This window comes from Sus scrofa, chromosome 3 (genome assembly GCF_054392235.1).
Source record: "Sus scrofa isolate SSC_HxYL_T2T_F1_AM1 chromosome 3, Sscrofa_HxYL_maternal_Yorkshire_Landrace_v2.0, whole genome shotgun sequence".
In the NCBI taxonomy this organism is placed as follows: Eukaryota; Metazoa; Chordata; class Mammalia; order Artiodactyla; family Suidae; genus Sus; species Sus scrofa.
The window spans coordinates 56,042,219-56,064,341 of NC_139385.1; the positions used below are offsets into that span (position 1 = coordinate 56,042,219).

At 39.4% G+C, this 22,123-nt stretch overlaps 2 protein-coding genes across 2 annotated transcripts in view; one reads left to right on the forward strand and one right to left on the reverse strand.

Annotated features, from left to right (window-relative positions):
* Positions 1–21,980, reverse strand: part of ZC3H6 (zinc finger CCCH-type containing 6) — a 62,735-nt gene extending 40,755 nt beyond the window's left edge. The window contains exon 1 of the mRNA XM_021087025.2: positions 21,555–21,980. Within this exon, the coding sequence (XP_020942684.1) occupies positions 21,555–21,586 (32 nt within the window). The 5' untranslated portion in view covers positions 21,587–21,980. The remainder of the gene's footprint in view (positions 1–21,554) is intronic.
* The window catches only part of ZC3H8 (zinc finger CCCH-type containing 8), a 47,173-nt gene continuing 46,413 nt past the window's right edge, over positions 21,364–22,123 (forward strand). Inside the window, exon 1 of the mRNA XM_085018433.1 lies at positions 21,364–21,620. Coding sequence (XP_084874559.1) covers positions 21,466–21,620 — 155 coding nt within the window. The 5' untranslated portion in view covers positions 21,364–21,465. The remainder of the gene's footprint in view (positions 21,621–22,123) is intronic.

Sequence of the window (22,123 nt, forward strand, 5' to 3'; positions counted from 1 at the left end):
TTTGCTTCTATATTTTAAGTTTTTTAACAATTTTATTTTTTAAAGAATTTATTAGGCAAATCCATAAGACAGATTAGAGGGAATAACGAGGAATAAGTAGTTTCTTTCAGGAGTGATGAAAATGTCCAAAATTAGAGAGTGGTAATAGTTGCAGAACTCTGTGAACATTTTAAAACCAGTATACTTTTTTTTTTTTTTTTTTTTGCCAAGCCCTCAGCATATGAAAGTTCCTGGGCCAGGGATCAAACCCATGCCAAAACAGCAACCCAAGCCTCTACAGTGAAAATGTTAAATCCTTAATCCGCTAAACCACAAGAGAACTCCGAAGCCAGTATACTTTAAAAGGTGAGTTCTAGGAGTTCCTGTTGTGGTGCAGTGGGTTAAGAATCTGGCATTGTCACAGCTTTGGTGTAGGTTGCAGCTGTGACTCAGATTCAAACCCTGGCCCAGGGAACTTCTATATGCTGTGTATGTGGCCAAAAAAAGGGGGGAGGGGAGAAAGGTGATGAATTCTATCACAATAAAGCTATAATTTTTTAAAATAATAAAATTTAAAAATATTTTATCTCTACATTTAAATATCTAGATTGGAGACAACTGGAGAAAATCACAATGCACTATGGTATAAATTAGACTCAAATTGGTCAAAACCATTACTGTCCCTATGTTCTTATAAATTGATACGACTCTCAGTAGAGAATTCTAATTTTCTCCACCGTGATATTGTTGGCTATTAAAAGGAATTAACCTGCACCATTCATTTTTACCTTTCAGGTAGTTTCTGCTTTTCCTTTATGCTTGCCTAAAGGCTCTTGTTACAAGCTACAGATCAGAAACTGAGTCTTCAGAAAGAAACACTAAAGCCTCAATAAAAGACTATACGAGTAGTCCTCCTGGATGATGTTACATTATTCATGTTCACAAGTTTCTGGGAATAAGCTGATATACTCACTACAAGAAAAGACATTTTTTTTTTTTGGAGCTTTATAAGACCCAAGACCAATAGAACACACATTTTTCTAGATGCTAACTGTTGCTGGTAGTACTTTTCTTCTCCTGCTTTGTTCTAATTCACCGTCAGTCTTCCCTTACCATAGGTGATGATGCAGGGGAACTGCTCTGTACCAGCGCCCTGGAACCCTTACATATCTCCATATGGGCCACATGGGCAAGGCTCAACCACAGACTGACCTTAGCCTTAGCAGGTGCTCTGTGTTCCTCCAAAGTATGTAAAGGCAGTCTTGGGAGGAGCTGCTACTAGGCTATTTCTCACCCACCTCCCTATTGTGTGGAGGGCTGCTATAAGGCAATCTCTCATCCACCTTCCCTGGTTCCAATGAGGGCTTAGATTTTCCACCTTGTCCACACCTTACTCTATAGCTGTAGGTTAAAAAAAAAATTGTAGCTGCAGTATGGAAACTGTTGCTCAGCACAGTCCTACCACTCACATTACCTATGATCTTCTCGCCTCTTTGGTTTCAGCGTCATCTTGTTGGACAAGGGAATGAGGAGCTGACCCCATGCTGATCTTGCATTTGCTGTCTCTGGATGAAATAAACTGAATCTTACTGGCTGAACCTCTAACTAGGCATCACAGAAAACTTACTTGGGTCTAGGATGTGCCCATGTCTCCCACACCTTATACAGCTTACACATGATCGTCTTGACTAAGCCTTAACCTAACTCCCTACCTTACACCTCCCAAACTAGGTATTTCCCCCTCAAAGGAAAATACTGGTTGGCCATATTGGGGTCAGGGAAGACTGCCTGAGTTTTTGTGATTTTTATGCTTATCCCAAACTCTACCTTGAACATTTATATCCTAGATGGTTAATCTTGTTTGTTTCAGAAAAGTTTCTCTTTACAAATTACCAGTGATAAAATCTGGATACCTACCAGCATTCAAATCACTTTTATCCTTATCCTTTACCCCATTTTTTTTTCTTTCTTTTTTGGGCCACACCTGAGGCATGAAGGTTTCCAGGCTAGGGGTCAAATCGGAGCTGCAGCTGCCAGCCTACACCACAGCCACAGCAATGTGGGATCCAAGCCGCATCTGCAAACTACACCACAGCTAATGGCAACACCAGGTCCTTAACCCACTGAGCGACGTCAGGGATCAAACCTGCAACATCATGGTTCCTAGTCAGATTCTTTTCCACTGTGCCATGACGGGAACTCCCCAATACATTCTTATACCGTCTGGAATGTATTTGGATTGAGAAACCCAGCTTTTATCTCTAAATGACAATCTATAGCCATAGCAATTTTCACTTGGTGTGGTTTACTCCCCAAGTCAGTCTTAGACATTCAAAGTCTCAACCCAAATACAAATTCCTTCAGGAATGGGACTTTATACAAATACACAGGCAAAGTTATAAATTTCAATTAGCCTAACATTCTCCATAGTCCTATTACGATCTTTGCATATTTTGTTTAATTCTATGTAAGTTATCTGTACCCCAGAGATTATAGAGATTTCCTTTCTTATTCCTGGTAAATGTATTTGTTACTTGGTTTGTTTTTAACCCTTCTAATCTTTATTTCCTGAATCAACACCAAACTTTCTCATATTTACTTCATCAAAACTTAACTTGCACATATAAATAAGTATATATAACAATGTAATAATTAGACATTTTTAGGTATTTCCTTCCCATCTCCTTGAGGAGACCATGCCTTTCTGGGAGTGTCTGAAGGGACACTGATCTCCCTAGAGGGGAAAAAAAAACCTGTTATTCCCTTAAAGTTACAATCATTAGGGCTCTATTCAACTAAAGGGGTCATATAACTTGAAAAATATATTCAAACTGTGTTACTAACAGAGTTTCTGAGTGGCACAGTGGGTTAAGAATCTGGCTGCAGTGGACTGGGTCAGTGTGGAGGCCAAGGTTCAATCCTCAGCCTCACACAGTGGGTTAAAGGATCTGGCAATGCTGCAGCTGTGGTGCAGCTGTGGTATAGGTCACATATGTGGCTTGGATTCAATCCCCAGCCCAGAAACTTTCACATGCCATGAGTGCAGCCATAAAATTGTTTTATTTATTTATTTTTGTCTTTTTGCCTTTTCTAGGGCTGCTCCTGCAGCATATGGAGGTTCCCAGGCTAGGGGTCGAATCAGAGCTGTAGCTGCCTGCCTATGCCAGAGCCACAGCAACACGGGATCCGAGCCGAGTCTGCAACCTACACCACAGCTCACGGCAATGCCGGATCCTTAACCCACTGAGCAAGGCCAGGGATCGAACCCGAAACCTCATGGTTCCTAGTTGGATTCGTTAACCACTGAGCCACAACGGGAACTCCATAAAATTGTTTTTAAAATGTGTTACTTACATTGACTAAAAAAATAAATAATAGATAAAGTACTAGAAGTACAACAAAATTAAGTCATTGATCTATGTGGTGGTAGACAATAGCAGAGTCTAAGATTTCTTGCTGGCAAGCCAAGAAAAATATATAATATATGGCTAATACTTCCTGCTTCTCATGGGATAATACCACAGGAAAAGTTGACCAATCTATACTCAAACTAAATGATAAGACTCCTTGGCTATCAAAAGTGGACTCAGAATGAATCTTAAGATCTGACCACCTGGACAAAGTAAGGGAATCTTTGGACATCACTCCAAAGTGACTTCTAGTTTCTCATTACGGTAGCCAAAGCTACCTTTACTTTTCTTTCAATGCCTGGTCTCCAGAGTCAGATATGCTACTGCACAACTGTTATTTCATCCAATGATACAAAAGTTTATTTTTGTAAGGGAAGGAAAATAAAGGGACTCTGACATTCAGTCAAGCCAATTATCAAGGCCTTTAATCAGACTCCTACAAAGATCATAACCCACACAGCAGTGAACATGTAACCTGCTGTTTATGTGAATAGGACTAAGGGGAGACTGTTAATAAAAACTCTGCCAAGTTCCCAGCATGTGCACACATAAGTGCTAACTGTATGTCCGTGAGCCTAACAAATAATTTCATATCTCTCTTCCGACATCTTTATAAAGCAATGCCTATGCTTTTGTGACATAAGCAGAAAAAAATTTAAAAGGAAGAATCCTAGTTTCCAAATTAACCAATCAGAACTTAATACCTAGAATTCCTCTTAACATGTAATAAACACGTTACACTTTTCTTCATTCCTTCCATTTTCAGCATGGAGATACACACTGAATGTTCTCTTACCCAGCAAACAGATTAACTTTGCTCTTTTTTTTTTTTTTTTGTAGAACTGATAGATTTTTATTATTCCTCAAAAGTTATTTACAGAGCCTTTTATTGAACAAACTATAAAATATGTAAATAAGTCACAGTTAAAATTCTAAGATTAAAGTGATGCTAAGACTAAAACTGGTTTCATAAGGGCATACCAGAAACCCCTGACTAATTTCTAGATGTGAGCTGCAAATTCAATCCTAAGCTTAAGGAAACTGGATAAAGTATAAGGTAACAGTGTGTTCAGGACAAAAACAGACTAGTTGCTCAAGAGAAGCACAATTTTTTTTTCTGGGAGTGAGATGAAAGAGAAATTCCCCCTCTGAGTCCTCATAAAAACAATATTAGCTGATACAATGGACAGTACTTGATACAATGGACACTGTCCTCATAGTGTCCTACAACCAAAGCAGTTTACCACTTAGAGCACACCCCAATTTGAACCAACTATACAACCAAGGGCATGCTGCCAAAGTTCAACTGAGAAAAAGCAATTATATGAGGAAACAAAGTAATATTGTCCAAGTATAAATTGTCTGATATCCTGATTTAATCCAGGGATGAAATCCATAACATCTAGAGCAGAAATTCTCAAAAACTGTTTAAGAATCTTCTACACCCCTAGCAAAAAACAAAGAAGTGCTATTCATTTAATAGAAACGTATTCACCACCATCTCAATGGAGACACAATCGTAAACAAGACATGGGTTTTTTTTTCTCTCATGAAGTTTACAATCTAATGATGAAGGAGACAGACATCAAAAAAAGAATCATACAAATACAAAAATAACAACCATATATGAAGGAGGTAAATGAGTACACACAATAGGGGCAACTCATCTGTGAGGGAGGCCTGGAAGGCTCTCCCTGAGGAAATCATGCATGAACTGAGATGAGGAGCTAGCCTGGGAGACAAGGGGTAGCCAAGGATGGACAGAAAAGAGGATGAGTAGGAGAACTGAGACAGGAACCAAGACAAGGCCAGTATCACTGGGTCATAGAGAAAAGAGGGGAAGCTGGTTCATAACTATGCTGGAGTGATGGGTAGTACTAGGCATGCAGAGCTTTGACTGTTTATTCTAGAGAAATGAAAAAGCACTGAAAGGGTTTCCAGGAACAGAGATGATGTAATTAGATCTCCATTTTGAAAGATAAATTTAATGGAGAGTGAAAAACTAACCTAGAGGAGAAACAAAACAGATGCAGGAAAAGCTGGATGCCTCCGCAACAATCCAATGTAAATCCAAAAGAAGAACGGACCACATATGGAGATTCTGATATTAGAAACACCCTATTCAAAGACATTCACTCTGCTACTGATGGTAATGTTTTTGCCCAACAGTGTTGAGGCAAAAAAAATATTAGCTGAAAACTACTGTCGAGAAAGGAATAGACTACTACCCTTTAGGCCATCCTCTGTGAATACCACAAATATCCCATGACATATACCTTTAAAATGGCACCTCATTATTGCTAAAGCAATTTCTTTGAAAAGGGTCCAGATTTTCCTTAAAAATAGTAAGGATATAAAGGAATAAAGTATTAATCTTCTATATCATAGCAGCATATAATGCCAATCATTTAAGCATCACATTCTTTAAAGAAGGCATTATAATTAGCTGAAGCAGTAATGACTGTATCAGTAACATATTAATGACATAGCTAAATTCAAGCAATGTAACTTTCTGGAGAACGTCTCAGTATAAATTTGGTGCAGAGTACACCACGGAGTTATTAAATTAAAAGACCTTCTGACCAAAGAAAAGGAGTCCTTGGAGGGAGATTTATGCCTTTATTTAAACACACTTTTAGGAAATAACAAAGGTTAAAAACAAATGAGCTATACATTCAACTAAACTTGGAAATGGGCAAACTCAAAAGAACAAGAGTGAAAATAATGACAGAAATCAATAAAACAGAAAAATAAGAGAGAATACAAACAAAACTGAAGGCTATTTTTTAAAGAAGCATTACCATACACCATTCACTACAGGACCAGTTTGTTATAGTCCTGTGTTCAAATCTAGATATGAAAAAACAAAAAATGTAAACAATTCCATTTTTGCTGTGATAAGTTAACTTCACTTCCTCATAAAGGCCAAAACATTGCCTAGAAGAGAAACTTTAAAAAGATTTGGGGGGGGGGTTCCCATCGTGGCACAGCAGAAATGAATTTAAGAACCATGAGGTTACAGGTTTGATCCCTGGTCTCAATCAGTAGGTTAAAGATCCGGCACTGCTGTGAGCTCTGGTGTATGTCCAAGACGCGTCTCAGATCTGGCATTGCTGCAGCTGTGGTGCAGGCTGGAAGCTGTAGCTCCAATTGGACCCCTAGTCTGGGAACCTCTACATGCTGCAAGTGCGACCCTAAAAACAAACAAACAAAAGATTTGAGGGGAGTTCCCCTTGTGGCCTCAGCAGGTTACAAACCATATATCCATGAGGATGCAGGTTCAAATCCCTGCCCTCGCTCAGTGGTTTAAGGATCTGGTGTTGCAGTGAGCTGTAGTGCAGGTTGCAGGTGTGGCTCAGATCCTGCGTTGCTGTGGCTGTGGTATAGGCCTGCAGCTGTAGCTCCAATTTGACCCCTAGCCTGGGAACTTCAGTATACCACAAGTTTGGCCCTAAAAAGCAAAAAAAAAAAAAAAAAGAGTTGGGGTCATCAGAGAATTATGAGTATGTGACTTTAACAAATAATTTTATTTTCAATTTATTTTTTCTTTTTTTAGGGTCACACCTGCAGCATATGTAAGTTCCCAGGCTAGGGACTGAATTGGAGCTGCAACTGCCGGCATAAACCATAGACATAGCCATAGCAACGCCAGATCTAAGTTACATCTGCAACCTATGCTACAGTTTGTGGCAACACCAGATCCTTAACCCAATGAGCAAGGCCAGGGATCGAACCCGAATCCTCATGGATACTATTTGGGTTCTTAACCCACTGAGCTACAATGTGAACTCTAACAAATAATTTAAAAATATTTCTCAGCAATTTTTAGTCTCCATTTATTATCATTTGATTCTTTCACTATTTGTCTATCTTCAATTCCAGCTAATGTGTTCATGATAAACCAACAGTAATTCTGAAGTAAAATAGCATCTCAATCCAAATTTGTGGCTTTAATTTCCGGTTTGATCTCTGGCCTCGCTTAGTGGGTTAAGGAGGTTAAGGATCTGGAGTTGCCGTGAACTGTGCTGTAGGCTGGCAGCTACAGCTCCAATTCGACCCCTAGCCTGGAAACTTCCATATACTGCGTGTGCGGCCCTAAAAAAAACTTTTTTTTAAAAAAAAGGCAAAAAACAATTACTGAACACTAACTAGGCTGCCAGGCACGTTGGATCAGTTCATTTCATCCTCCTGTTAACTCTATGAAAGAAAGCTGACCCTTGAATGATGTCTGTTAGGAGTGCTGACTCTGCATATAATTTACAGTTGGCCCTCCATATCAGAGGTTTCTCTGTAGCCATGGCTCCATAGCTGTGGATTCAGTCAACCTGGGATCGTGTGGTAGGTAGTCTTTACTACTGAAAAAGCATCCATGTAAAAGTGGACCCACGCAATTCAAACCAGTGTTGTCCAAGGGTCAACTGTAACTATTACTTATCCCCATTCAACAGATGAAGAAAGGAGAGAAAGAACTCAACTCTGCCAGTAGATGACTGAGCTAGAAGCCATCCCAAGTGGTCTAATTCCCAGGCCCATCTTTCTTAACCATGTTGCTATAATAGCTACAACATGTGTTTGGTTTTAGGAAGAAATTGCAAATAGCTAAACCCCTTAAGAGCAGCTGACGTAGAGATTAAAAATCTCACCAACTGCTGGGTAGTTATAAAAGAGTGTTTACTGTAAAATTCTTTCAGCATTTTTGTATGTATGAAATTTTTCATGGCAAAATGTCAGGAGAAAGAAACTTCATCAACACATGATTTAGGTGATATTTTAAGAGTTAATACAGAGAAACTTTTGAGGTCTGGAAGTTGCATTTCTGACATGTGAGTTACTTCAATAGAACATGAATTATTTTAATATTTGTCAGGAAACAGAGCCACCAGCCTAGACCAGTTGGACTGATAAAACAGAACTTAGAATTATGAGATGATACAGGGCTATCTTTTTACTGAATAGTATTTCTTTAAGTGCTCAAAGGATAACAGTAAAAAAATTTTTTATTGTACAGATTTTTAAGAGAGATAAAAAGATTTAATCAAATCATGAGAGCTGGAAAAGCGGTCTCCCTATTTCATCTCAGGGTTCTAGGCAGCTGGTACAAAGTAGTGCAGTTCAGCCAACAGCGTACCAGGTAAAATCCTTCACATCGAAGTCAGAAGAGGGGAAGAGAAGAGAGGAATGACGGAAAAAATGAAAATTGCCATGTTATTACTAAGACTTGCCGTTCAATTAAAACAAAAAGGGCCTAAAACACCAACACCCCGAAAAAAGATGTGAAATACTTAATAAGGTAGTTGGCTGCAATTTTCACCTAAAGACTCAAAACAAAATAAAAAAGACAAAAAAAAAATTTCTCATTTAATGAGGACCCAGAGTTCTGGGGAAAAAAAATCTGAGTTCCCATTGTGGCTCAGAGGGTTAAGGACCCAAAAGCGTCTCCAAGAGGAAGCAGGTTCAATCCCTTACCTAACTCAGTGGGTTAAAGATCTGGTGTAGCCGAAAACTGTGGTGCAGGTCGAAGATGCAGCTCAGATCCAGCATTGCTGTGGCTGTGGCATAGGCCTCAGCTACAGCTCTGACTCAACCCATAGTCTGGAAACTTCCATATGCTGCAGGTGCAGGCATAAAAAGAAAATACCAAAACAAAACAAAAAAAAACCTCTCATTTAGTGAGGACTTGGGGCTTCCTGAACCTGAATATTAAAGTAGGAGTGTTAAACAAGAACAGTAACCAACAATAGATTTCTTAAAAGGACTACTGAATGCTTTAAACTTGTGGTATGTTTTTGTTTTGTTTTTGTTTTTTTTGTCTTTTTGCCATTTCTTGGGTCCCTCCCGCGGCATATGGAGGTTCCCAGGCTAGGGGTCCAATCGGAGCTATAGCCGCCAGCCTATGCCAGAGCCACAGCAACGCAGGATCCGAGCCGAGTCTGCAACCTACACCACAGCTCACGGCAACACCAGATCCTTAACCCACTGAGCAAGGCCAGGGATTGAACCTGCAACCTCATGGTTCCTAGTCGGATTTGTTAACCACTGAGCCACGACGGGAACTCCAAACTTGTGGTATGTTAAAACCGAATACTTAAAAAGACATCATAAATGCCATAAGCAGAGACCATTATACAATTGAAACTGAATTAGCTTGCTATAGGTTTTTTTTAAGACTATATTTAAAAAATTCTTTTTTTTTAAATTTCATTTACTATTTTGGCTACCTTGCTAAGCTAAAATTCATTTACTTTCATTCCCTTTCAAACTATCCTTTTGATTTAGGCCCTCTGGTATAGACTGGAGGAGCTAGAAATTCAACAGAAACAAATCTCAGCAAAAAAAATACCCTTAGAATTTGAAAGCCAGAAAACCATCTTCTAGGCATCATGGTAGCAAAACAAAAGCTGAAGAAGTCTTGCTGGACGAATCTACAATGAGCTGGTAAAACTGCCTATGACCCAAGAATATCCAAAAAGTATATTCTCTAAGTGTCCAATATCCCAAATTAACTGATAATCAAATCAATAATATGTGGTACCGGGGCTCCAGGATTTGGGGAAAGGGAAGGGAGTAGATTTTTTTTTTTTTAAGCCAAAATTGGGCTTTGCCTGAAGTATCCAGCTAAAGCACACTTCTCCACTCTGCCTTGGCTTGCTTCAGGTCAGTTCTAGTATCTCTGAACATGACATGATCAGGGATTGTGTGATCATTAGCGTAACAAGGTCATATATAAAAAGGCCATATCATCTGAATTTACTGTTGGTATCTGAATATTCATTTTCAAAGTCAAGGTGTTTTACGTAAATTTAGAATAAGATTCTTGTGTGTTGTGTACATTGACATTTTATCAATTAGATGAAGTATAAATATACATTAATGCAAAAAAATGTTACAATTGATGATAATGAAAGCTATGTTCAAAACAAATTAATTTTCAAATAGAAAAATAGAGTACTATTGTGAGAATAAGTTAGCTGATGACATTAGGAAGAATATTCTATCCTTTTTGAATTGAAAAATGATTATAAAAATTTAAATGAAAAACGCAAAGTAGAATAATGGAAATCATATATCATAACTAATTATTTGGCATACTAATTCATAACTTTCAACAAAATAACTTACAAAGACTGAACTTAATTTTTTTTCTTTTTTTTTTTTTTTTGCTTTTTAGGGCCCCACCCAAGGCATATGTAGGTTCCCAGGCTAGGGGTCCAATCAGAACTACAGCTGCCGGTGTAGGCCACTGCCACAGCCACATCAGTATCAGATCTGAGCCGCGTTTTCGACCTACATCACAGCTCACCACAATGCCAGATCCTTAACCCACTGAGTCAGGTGAGGAATAGAACCAGAAACCTCATGGTTCCTAGTCAGATTCATTTCCATTGAGCCATGACAGGAACTCCTGTGTTTAATTTTTAATTACGTAATTACATAAATCTTTCAGAGATAAAATCCTATTCGGAAATTCACATCTTTTGTGGATGAATTAAATACAGAATGTTAACTCTGCTACCTTAAAATCTTGTAAGAAGTAAAAACTCTAGTTACGTGCAACATAATCAATCTTTGCCCCAGATATTTAAAAAATACGTAAAATAGAAAATGTTAAAGGAAAAAAGTTCCTTCAATTATCTTTTATTCCACTAATTTCAGTTGAAAAAGATCCTCTATTCCCTGATTTATCGTGTACATTACAGAAATCTCACGAGCAGCCTAACAGGCCGTGCTGAAAATTATCATTACTGCACTGTAATATCCTATTTTAGAAATTAGACCACTAAAATTTCTAATACTAAATTATAATAATTTGAGGGATAATATTCAGATTTATTCACATATTCCAGAAATTTAATCTATGGCCCAGGTTTAGTCAAAGACTGGTTTTCACACTTTGACATTTGGCATTTGGAAAAAAAGTATATTTGGTGATATATGTATATACACACATACAGTCAAATATGTAGGTATTTCTTATTTAAATGCACAATTCTATTTCATTTTCATTTGCTTGCACAAAACATAATTTCAAAAACAGACTCCTATGTACTCCAAAGGTGTAGAAAAGAAATCAACCTCAACCTCCTTTATAGGCCAAAGAGTAGACAAAGAACTCAACCCCACACACAAGTACCAGTGATCTAGCATTTTATTGTTAGCTGCCAGTATTTAAGGAAAATCCAAGGAAAAGAAATATTGGTTCTTCTGATCTCTTGAATTTTCTTTTTTTTTTCCTTCTTAGGGCCACACCCTCAGCATATGGAGGTTCCAAGGATAGGTGTCCAATCAGAGCTATAGCTGCCAGCCTATGCCACAGCCACAGCAACTCAGGATCCGAGCCTCGTCTGCGACCTACACCGAAGCTCACGGCAACACGGGATCCTTAACCCACTGAGAAAGGCCAAGGATCGAACCCACATCCTCATGAGCCATGAGCCATGATGGGAATTCCTGATCTCTTGAATTTTCAATGAACTCTCTTAATAGGTAGAAACGTGTTTTTTAATAGTTAAAAATTTAAGGTTTTTAAATTAAGTTAAAATTTAAGTTAGTTTAACAATCCCTTTAAAATATCCCATAAAATGAAAAAATAAAAAAAAGTGTTTGGGAGTTCCCACTGTGGTTCAGCGGGTTAATAATCTGACAGCTGTGGCTCACTCTGGAGGTGCAGGTTCAGTCACAGGCCTGGGGCAGTGGGTTAAAGGATCCAGTGTTCCCAGAGCTGTGGCACAGGACACAGCTATGGCTCAGATTCAGTCCCTGGCCCAGGAACTTCCATTATGCTGGGGAATGACCATAAAATGAAAAAAATAAAGAAGTAAAAAATAAAAAGATCATAGACGTGGCTCTCTTGCAGTGTCTGTGGCCTAGACCACAGCTGCAGCTTCAATTCGACTCCTGGCCGGGGAACAAAGGTGCAGCAATTAAAAAATAATAGTGATAATGTGTAAAAGTAATACTCTGTATATATTCGATTATTAGTGCTTTAGAAATTGCCTGTGATCAATTAAAAAAAAAAAAACCCAAAAACCTTTTAAGTGTCCCAAACCCAGCCCAGCCCCTGACACCAGACTCACTATCTTTATGAGGCAATGCAGAGCGCTGAAACTGAATGCCATGAGGCACAGACTATGCTTTTCACACAGCTGCTTAGTCATCTTGGACTAGCTATTTAATCCTCTAAGTCTGTTCCTAAATTAGAAAATGAAAACATTAATATCTAGTCTGTCTATATATGAACCAAATTAATTCAAGTATGTTAATGATAAACAGCAGTAAAATATTGGTACTAAGTGTTTTAAATCTAGGTTCCTTATTTTTGTACCACTTCTACAAATAGATTGTTATCTTATATGGTTTTATGTTATAATTTTAATGATAATCAACTTAAGACCCCCTTTAAAAACTTCTTGGGACTTGCTTTAATCATCTATTAGCAACTCAAAAATGTGGGTATGACTTATGGAGGTATTAAAACAGTTCATTTGAAGTATCAATATTAAGCCATAAACTCACATTAAAAACAAAGCATAAAAAGAAAACAAATTTAAAATTATTTTGTAATAGAGAAAGGTTGCTATTTGCCAAGACTAATAATAATCTGCTGAAATTGCTTTTGCTAAGGTCATCCAATGACTACTGTCCGGATTGGTACATGGCATCAGCAGTCAAGTGACATCTCCCAGCACCTAAACATCTCAAAGAAAAACAAACAAACCAAAAAACCCTGAAAACAAGAATGTCCTCAAGAAGCTCAACCATAAAATCAAAATAAGGCTGAACCAGAACAGAGACTAGGATGTTGAACAAAATGACTCACTAAATTTAAGATACTAACATGCAATTAAAAGAAATGTACCTATCAGAAACTTGGGGTGGTCAGCAGTGGAGATGATGATGAAAAAGAAACAGAATGACAAATGCGGGCAGTGCTCATGCAAACACTGCCCAGAACAGAGGAGATCCCGTAAGGCAGGTAAATGCAAGTATCTGCTTGACAGATACACTATGAAAATGAAAACAGCACCTTATCAGACCTGATGCCACTGAAAATTCTAGTCATTTATAATCAACTTCCTCACTCTTGTTCATTAGGCAGTTTCCAACCATTTTGTTTCCTAGACAGCATTCTTCACAGAGAGTATACTCCCTGAGGCAAACATCTAATTCTCATTCTACACAACTAAATCCACATTCTAATATATATACATTCTCTCATGACGAAGATGTCTATTCTCTGATAAAAGTGTGGGCTCTGGAGTCAGATTCTTTGAGTTCACAATGATTTACTTTGCGACTTTGGGAAATCTACCAATCTCTTCGTGTTTGTTTCCTCATTTGTAAAAAGACAGACTACTTCCCAGGATTGTTGTGAAGATTAAATAATTCATGGAAACCACTTAAAACACAATCTGTTGTACGGTAAGCACCATATATTAGCCATTATTATTATTTTTGAGCATGAATTAACATCCCAAGTCTGATCTGTTCTGAGCCTGATCAGTTTCTGAATTTGAAAAACCATAGCAGGGCCACAGTACTGTACAACTCCAGGGGGCATCTATGTACAAAAGAACATGCTGGCAGCCCTAGACTAGAGGCTTGACCTGGCAAATTCAAGGTCACCTGCCTCTAAAGTTTGGTAGCCAGACTGCCAACTCTTTCCAGGTGAACACTTCAATGCATAACGAGGGGTCACAAACTCAAATCTCTTAAGTGGTCAGGAAGGTCGCCCAATGAGGGAAGCAGACGTCGGAGGCTGAGTTTGTAAAGAAAGTATGAGTGAGAACTGTGGAGGGTGGAGAACATGAGTCAAGCCTAATGGCACTCAAACACAAAAATTTTTAAATATTTGATCAGGCAAACAACCTGGGCAGATTTGAGGACTAAAGGCCCCTGGTTTACAAAACTTGCAACACTCTTTCATTCAAGTTTTTAAATGTCCTAATTTAGGTTATCCTGTGACCTTATTTTCCTTTACCTGCTCTGTGATCATCCCTTCCTTGAATCTTCCTTCTCTTTTAGCTTCTAGAAAACTTTTTTCTTCTTTGTGGTCAACTACATAAATACTTAGGTGATCTCATCATTTCAGCTAATATCCCTGCTAAGAACTCCCAGATCTTTATCCCCAGTTCTGTCGACTCTAAGACATAGCTCATGAATGTTGCCTTTTGTCTCCTTTCTCATTGCCAATGCTTTTGATCAGGTCCTAATTACCTAATTCCTAGACTTAACAGTAGCTTTGACTCATTCCTTCTTTCATGTTACAGACCCATCCATCAGCAAATCCTATCAGTTCTTCCTCCAAACCATACCAAAATCCAACCATTTTCACCTCCTAAATAGTCATCACTTGCCAGTATAGCATCTCCTCTTTTACCACAGCGTGACACTGCCCCTCCTCTGTTCAAGTCCTCTAGTGGCTCCCATACAATTCAGAGTGAAGTCCAAGTTCCTTACAATGGCTTACAAGGCCCCACATGATCATACCTGTTGCCCATCTAGCTTCATTTCTTACTACCCTTGCTTAACAATTTCTCTAGCCACATTGCTCCCCTGATTTTCCCTCAGTTACACACTAGGCTCATTCCTGGCTCCATCTCTGTTCCCTTTATCTGGAATGTTCTCCCCCCAGAGATACTAAGCTTGGAAAGCCTGGAATGCTCTCCTTTCAGGACTTTGCTCAAATGTTACTTTTTTCAGTAAGCATTTCCTTAAAGATCCTATTTAAAATAGGAACATTCTCCCTACATGCAAAGAATGCCCCATCTCCTTTTCTACTTATCTAACATGCTTTCCACATTTAGCATCTCTCCAAAAAAAAATGTAAGCTCCACTAGGTAACGATTGTTTTCTTTACTGTTTTCCCCAAGCCCAGAACAATACATACTAAATATTAGGTACTTAATATTTAATGAAAATGATTGAAAGCTCCCTAACTTGTCTTCCTTCTACTGACCTACCCTTCCTAATCCACTTTCTTCTAGCCACCAGGTATCATACTGATATACACATCTGATCATTCTCCTGCTTATAAACCTTTTCCTTCAGGGTGTGACCCCTAATTCATTAAGCCCTTTCCTCATTCCCCAAAGTATGTTGCACACTCTGCACATACTAACAATTTTATCACCCTGAACCTACCATGCCATTTCTTCATCCTTTTCATATACTGCCGCTTCTGCTTAGCCAAACTTTTACTCATCCTACTAGCCACCTAGCTATTCCATGATACCACCCTGAAGTCCCCATCTATGCCACCACCACTGCATTGAGTCAATACCTCTATTACAGCATTGGTGCTATGACTATGTATTTACTAATCTGCTTCTCCTAATAGATTATAAGATCCTGGACAGCAAATTCAGTGATGTTATATTCAAATTTGTTTCAGCACTATATTTGGCACAGAAGTCTGTTGAATGAAAACTTAATGGAAAAAAATTAAAATTGAATAAAATAATTCATGAGAGGCTAGGAAAAGAAAAATGTCTTAAGAGTCAAGTTGTTTTCCAGTATCAAACCTGAACATGATGTATAACCTGAGTTTTTAGCATTTGCTAAAGAAAGTCTTTTGACAGTTTTAATAATAAAGTATTAGATTCCAGAATCAAAAATAAACTAACAAGTTTTAGTTTTGCAAGATGAAGAGAATTCTGGAGACTGGCTGCACAGCAATGTGAATTACTTCTGAACAGTACACTTCAAAATGGTTAAGATGGTAAATTTTATGTTATGTGTATTTTACCACAATTAAAAACAAATAGTAAGAGAGTTCCTGTTGTGGCTCAGAGGAAACGAACCTAACAAATATCCACGAAGATGTGGGTTCAATCCCTGGCCCTGTTCCATGGGTTGAGGATCTGGTGCTGCTGTGAGCTGTGGTGTAGGTCACAGTCACAGCTCAAATCTCACATTGCTGTGGGGAACTTCCATATGCTGAGAGTACAGCCCTAAAGGCAAAAAAAAAAAAAAAAAAAAAAAAAAAAAAAAGAGAGAGAGAGAGAGAAATATATATAGTGGGGAAAGGGGAATTGAATGAAGGTAGTAAAAGGTACAAACTTCCAGGTATACGATAAATAAGTTCTAGGCACATAAGGTACAACAAGACAAATGCAATTAACATTGCTGTAATGATATATATGAAAGTTGAGAGTAGATCCTAAGAGTTCTCATCACAAGAAAAAAATGTTTTATTCAGGAGTTCCCTTCGTGGCTCAGTGGTTAACGAACCCAACTAAGATCCATGAGGATTCGGGTTCGATCCCTGGCCTTTCTCAGTGGGGTAAGAATTTGGCGTTGCCGTGAGCTGTGGTGTAGGTGGCAGACGCAGCTTGGATCTGGCACGGCTGTGGCTGTGGCACAAGCCAGCAGCTGTTAGCTCCAATTAGACCCCTAGCCCCAGAGCTTCCATATGCCGTGGGTGTGGCTCTAAAATAGCATAAATTAAAAAAAAATTTTTTTTCTATTTCTTTAATTTTGTATCTATGAGATGATGGATGTTCACTAATTTTTTTTTTTTTTTTTTTTTAACAGCCACCTGCAGCATATGTAAGTTCCTGGGCCGGGGGTCAAATAAGAGCTGCAGCTGTGGCAACACTGGATCCAAACCACATCTATGACCTACATGTACTGCAGTTTATGGCAATGTTGGATCCTTAACCCAGTGAGCGAGGCAAGAGATCGAACCTACATACTCACAGAGACAATGTGGGGTCGTTAACCTGCTAAGCCACAACAGGAACTCTGTATGTTTCCCAAATTTATTGTGATAATCATTCCATAATGTATATAAGTCAAATCATTGTGCTGTATACCTTAAACTGCTTTAAGTCAATTATAGCTCAATAAAACTTGAAAAATAAATACATAGCCTAGTGAGGGAAGGCATTTACTCCAGTAAACACACTGATTTGTAAACCAGATATTGTGTAGTACATCAAGTGAACTCTGATGTAAGAAAAAGCATTTGCAATTTTTTTTTTGTCCTTTTTTTTTTTTTTGCTATTTCTTGGGCCGCTCCCGCGGCATTTTTGCTATTTCTTGGGCCGCTCCCCAGGCTAGGGGGTGAATCGGAGCTGCAGCCACCAGCCTACGCCAGAGCCACAGCAACTCTGGATCCGAGCCGCGTCTGCAACCTACACCACAGCTCATGGCAACGCCAGATCGTTAACCCACTGAGCAAGGGCAGGGACCGAACCCACAACCTCATGGTTCCTAGTCGGATTCGTTAACCACTGCGCCACGATGGGAACGCCTGCAATTTTTTAATTATTGATTTCTTAAACATAGGAAGATTGGAAATAATCTATATAAAATAATCATGAAAAAGAGAATTTATCAAGCTACAGAAAAAACTAGGATCAGAACCCAAGTTTTATTCAGAATACAGGGCTTTTTTTTTTTTTTTTACAATCCCAAATAATTCAAGAAGTAAAAGCAAGAATTTATTGGATTACTGCCCTGTGCAAATTTAATGAGGAGTTTAAAATAACACTGCAGGTAGGAGTTTGCATACCTGGATTCTTACCTAGTCTCTGCGGGATCTCAGACAAATTACTGAACACTGCAATACTATACTACCTCATAGGGTTAATGTGAAACTCAAACGAAAGCCCTGTTACAAATGGAAAGTGTAATCAACTTCTTGGTTCTCATCCCTTCACAGTCTCCAGTGTAAGGCTTCATCCCACAGTCACAGTTGGGATGAGGGAAAGGACGGGGAAACAAACTACTATAATTCTGACTAGTTGGAGTTTTATTTACATGAAGAAGGAAAGCAGGGAGAGGAGGAAAGGAAGACGGGAAGGCTGTTCATAATGGGTAAATGAATAACCTCCTCCCAAAGGAAAGCATTACACCATACCTCCTATCAGTTCAACACTCTGAGAATCCCAGGCTCTCAAACTGTTCACGTTAAAATTATCTTTTTCCCCAATGCAGGTCCTGTAAAACTTTTACCTTTACTCCAAAAAAATTATGTAACAGTTACTTGGAGGATATTTATCTTTCCTGTTTCACTGCAGATATGTCCACAGCAGAGACTCACAGTATTTAGCCTTTTAGAGTTATTTGTAAATTGTTTCAATTAGGTCAACATATGGCTGAAATATAAAGCTAGGTGGCTGGAGTTGCGCCTAACACAACTGGATGGAAGGGAAAAACTGAATGAAAAGAGACAAGAACTTTATCTCCCTGACTTCCCCCAACTCCTCCACCTCTATTACTTAATTCTAAAGATCTATGCAGAAGTCTAACAGTCTACATATCTATGAGTTTATTTATAGGTATTTTTATATTAATAACATCTTATAGAAATACAATGTTTTCAGTCCAGGAATGAAAATATTTAAAGGAAAGTAGAGGTGTGTGTGTGTGTGCGTGCATAATTTGCTGGGGTCCCTCCCTGGGGTGTGGTTCCCCCCAACACCCTGCACTCAAGACTTAGGGAAATTCCTGGGCCAGGGGTCAAACACAAGCCACAGCAGTGACAATGCTAAATCCTTAACTGCCAGGCCACCAGGGAACTCCAGAGAAGGGTGCTTTTTTTTTTTAAAGTTAACTCATTTGGCAAACAAATCTTATGCAAAATGTTTACCATATAAACATGTACGAAAAAAATTTTTAAAGGAGAAAATTTGTCATTCTGTGAATCTCCACTCACATGTAGAATCTCAACTCTTTTTGTTTCAGAATTCATTAGAAAATACATTGAATCAACCATCATAGTAATATTTTAATTTGTATAATTAATGTAGTTATAAATAAAAATCATAGACTTAAGTTTTTTCCTGCACTCACACAGTATATCTTACTTTTCAAAAATGTCAGAAAAAGAGTATCACTGGGCCAATGTGAGGCTCCAAATACGAGAATTCATATATCTTCTCCACCTAATTCACATTAACTTTTATTACAGTATAAAATAACTGTAATAGGAAGTACAGAATATTTGGGGATTCCCAGATTAGTTCACTTTTCTGTAAATTTCTTTAAAATCACCTAGGATGCCTATTAAACATAGATTACCACAATAGTCCCCCTATAGATTCTGATTCAGTTGCTCTAGGCAGAATAAAAATCCTTACTCCTCAAAGAGATTCTGATGATTAGCTAAGATTAATGTTGATCCAGTACGGTAGTTCTAAATTTGGTACATATTAGAATTGCCTGAGGAGCTTTTAAAAAACCCTTAAAATCCAGGCTGAGGCTCAGACCAATGAAAATGACTTCAACACTTTATAAAAAGCACCCCAGAGAAGACTGAGAACCACTGATCTTGTAGAACTCAAAAAATTCTTGTACAACCCTCTTACTGAGAAACTAGGTTTGCTCAAGTTCACAAAGCTAAGCGGTAAAGCTGGAGCTAGAACCATTTCTCCTGACTCCTAGTTCACAACGAGTTTAAATATAGTTTTGTTTTTCATACAAGTTGACCAAAAAAGGTGTGAAACAGATAATTTGTTTCAGAAACCATTAGAAAATATTAGGTTCATAATCCTAATATAAAACAAAAAGACTAAATACTCTCCAGCTTAACCTTTAGTTTCTACTACTAAACTGGTAATGCAATTTTACAAAGATTTAATTTTTTCTTTTTAATTTCTAATTCCATATTTTAAAATTCCAAATTATTTTTAAAATCTGGCATCAGAATTCTTTATTAGCAAAATTAATTCAATATCTGAATTTGGCAACATAGTTTCTTCCTTATGTAGAATAATTCTTATTGAAGTTACTCTGCTACAGAGAACAGATTTCCTTCTTCTACACAAAAAGTGAATCTTAGGCTTCAAGAGCAAAACCCCATCATTGGTTTGTCCGCAAATACTCAGAGTAGGGAACTTCTTAAGATATTAGTTAACCCGTTCCAAGAACTTTCTCATTTTAAGGACAGGATAATGTAAAACAATCATGAAAAATGTGTTAAGTGCAAGCTTATGCACCTATAATTTTTTTAAAGAGCATTTTGATTTCCTAAAAACTACATATATAATTGACTGACTTGTCTTCTAGAGACCTACATTTATTATTACAGTACCAAAAGTGCCAAAACATTTCAAATTTTAGTACTGTTTGTTATATCTGCTTCTGGATTTAAAAAAAAAAAAAAGTGTTCTGTATACTTTACCAAAAGCAGATCACATTACTGCACAGGTAAAAACTCCAGCAACTTGTATACAGCCTAGAGCACAAGGTATGTTTTGATTAATTCCATTCGCAAGGGAGTAACGCACAGGTTCTGAATTTTTAAACATTCTAAATAAGAATAAGATACAATGTATTTTGACCCAGCAATTTAATGAAGGCCCACCCTTTCTTTTTTTAACGATTAAGATGGCTAGCACTATAAATTAAAATTTTAACCAAATCCTAAGTATGCTATTTATGCTATTTAAAATACGTCAATACGCCCAAATCATTAAACGGAGTTAAGAATGGGCCTCTTAAGGCATAGCAAAGATAAAAAAGTCAGAATCTCAAATTTTCCAATGATACATAGTATTTAGAAAACCGGGCTAGACTGAATGATCCATGGAGTCCTTACTTTAGGAGAAAACTGTGGTACACGAAGGTCTGCAAAGTCTAACTCTTTTGTGTAACATTTGAAACTTGCCGTTTCAAAATTGCTAGGGGTAAGCCTGTGCGAATACACGGCTTTTGGGGGTTGCCTAAAATTTTCCTAAGAAAGAACAAACAAAAACAAAAACAAACCCAAAGCATGTTTATTCTTAGGAGTGTGCTAGGGTAGTAGTCAAACAAATCACCAGTTACTGAAAATTCCTGGCGGGTCCTCATGGGACATGAGGGCCGGGCCCCGCACCGGGAGCCGCTTCCTCCGAGCCCAGGCTGGACCGCAGCCCCGAGCCGCCCGCGGAAGCCGCCCGGCGCCGACAGAGCCGCCCAGAGGCGGGGGGCTCGGGGCTCGCACGTGCGGCCGGGGGCGGGGCCGGCCGGGAAGGACCCCGCGCGGGGAGGCGGGCGCGGCCGGGCCGACCTCCCCCGCGGCCGCGGGCCCGGGCTTTGCATCGGGGCGCACGTCATGGAACGGATGGAGCCACACAGAGACGTCTAGGTCATGCAGGAGGCGCGCGGCCCCGGCCCGCTCCCGCCGCCCCAGACCCCTCCTCTCATCCGACAGAAAGACAGACAAGAAGGGTTCCCGACCTGTCGTGCCCTGCATGTTCAGAGTCTGTCATGTTTGGTCAAGAACGGGGCGGGGCTGGAGGGCAGGTCTGCGAGGCCGGCGGCGGCGGGGCGCGGGGAGGCTCCCTGCGCCGCCTGCGGGTACCTGCTCCCGGCCGCCGCCGAGAGGTGACGAAGTGGTAAAAACTCACGGTTACTAGTGAGCGACACAGACACAGACTTTCCAGTCTATTAACAACCACGCCAGAGAGGTGGGGCTCTAACTGCAAACACTGGGCCACGGCCCCGCGCTGCCGGCGCTGCCGCTTTAGTCTCTATTCGCCGCCGGTGGCTGAGGCTTGGGAGCAGCCGGGCGGCGTGCACCGACGCGGGGATTTGGACAGTGGCCGTAACGGTGATTTCTCCTCACCAACATGGCGGCACCCGAGACCGGCGGCTCGATAAAATGGCGCCTGCCGCAACACCTAGCCCGGGACTAAAGGGCAGAAGAGATTCCTCCGCGTGCCGCGGCCCTTACCCAGCCCGCCGGGGCCGAGCGCGCTTCCCATTGGAGGAGAAGGCCCGTCCATCACTCCCGGGGGCGGGTTCCC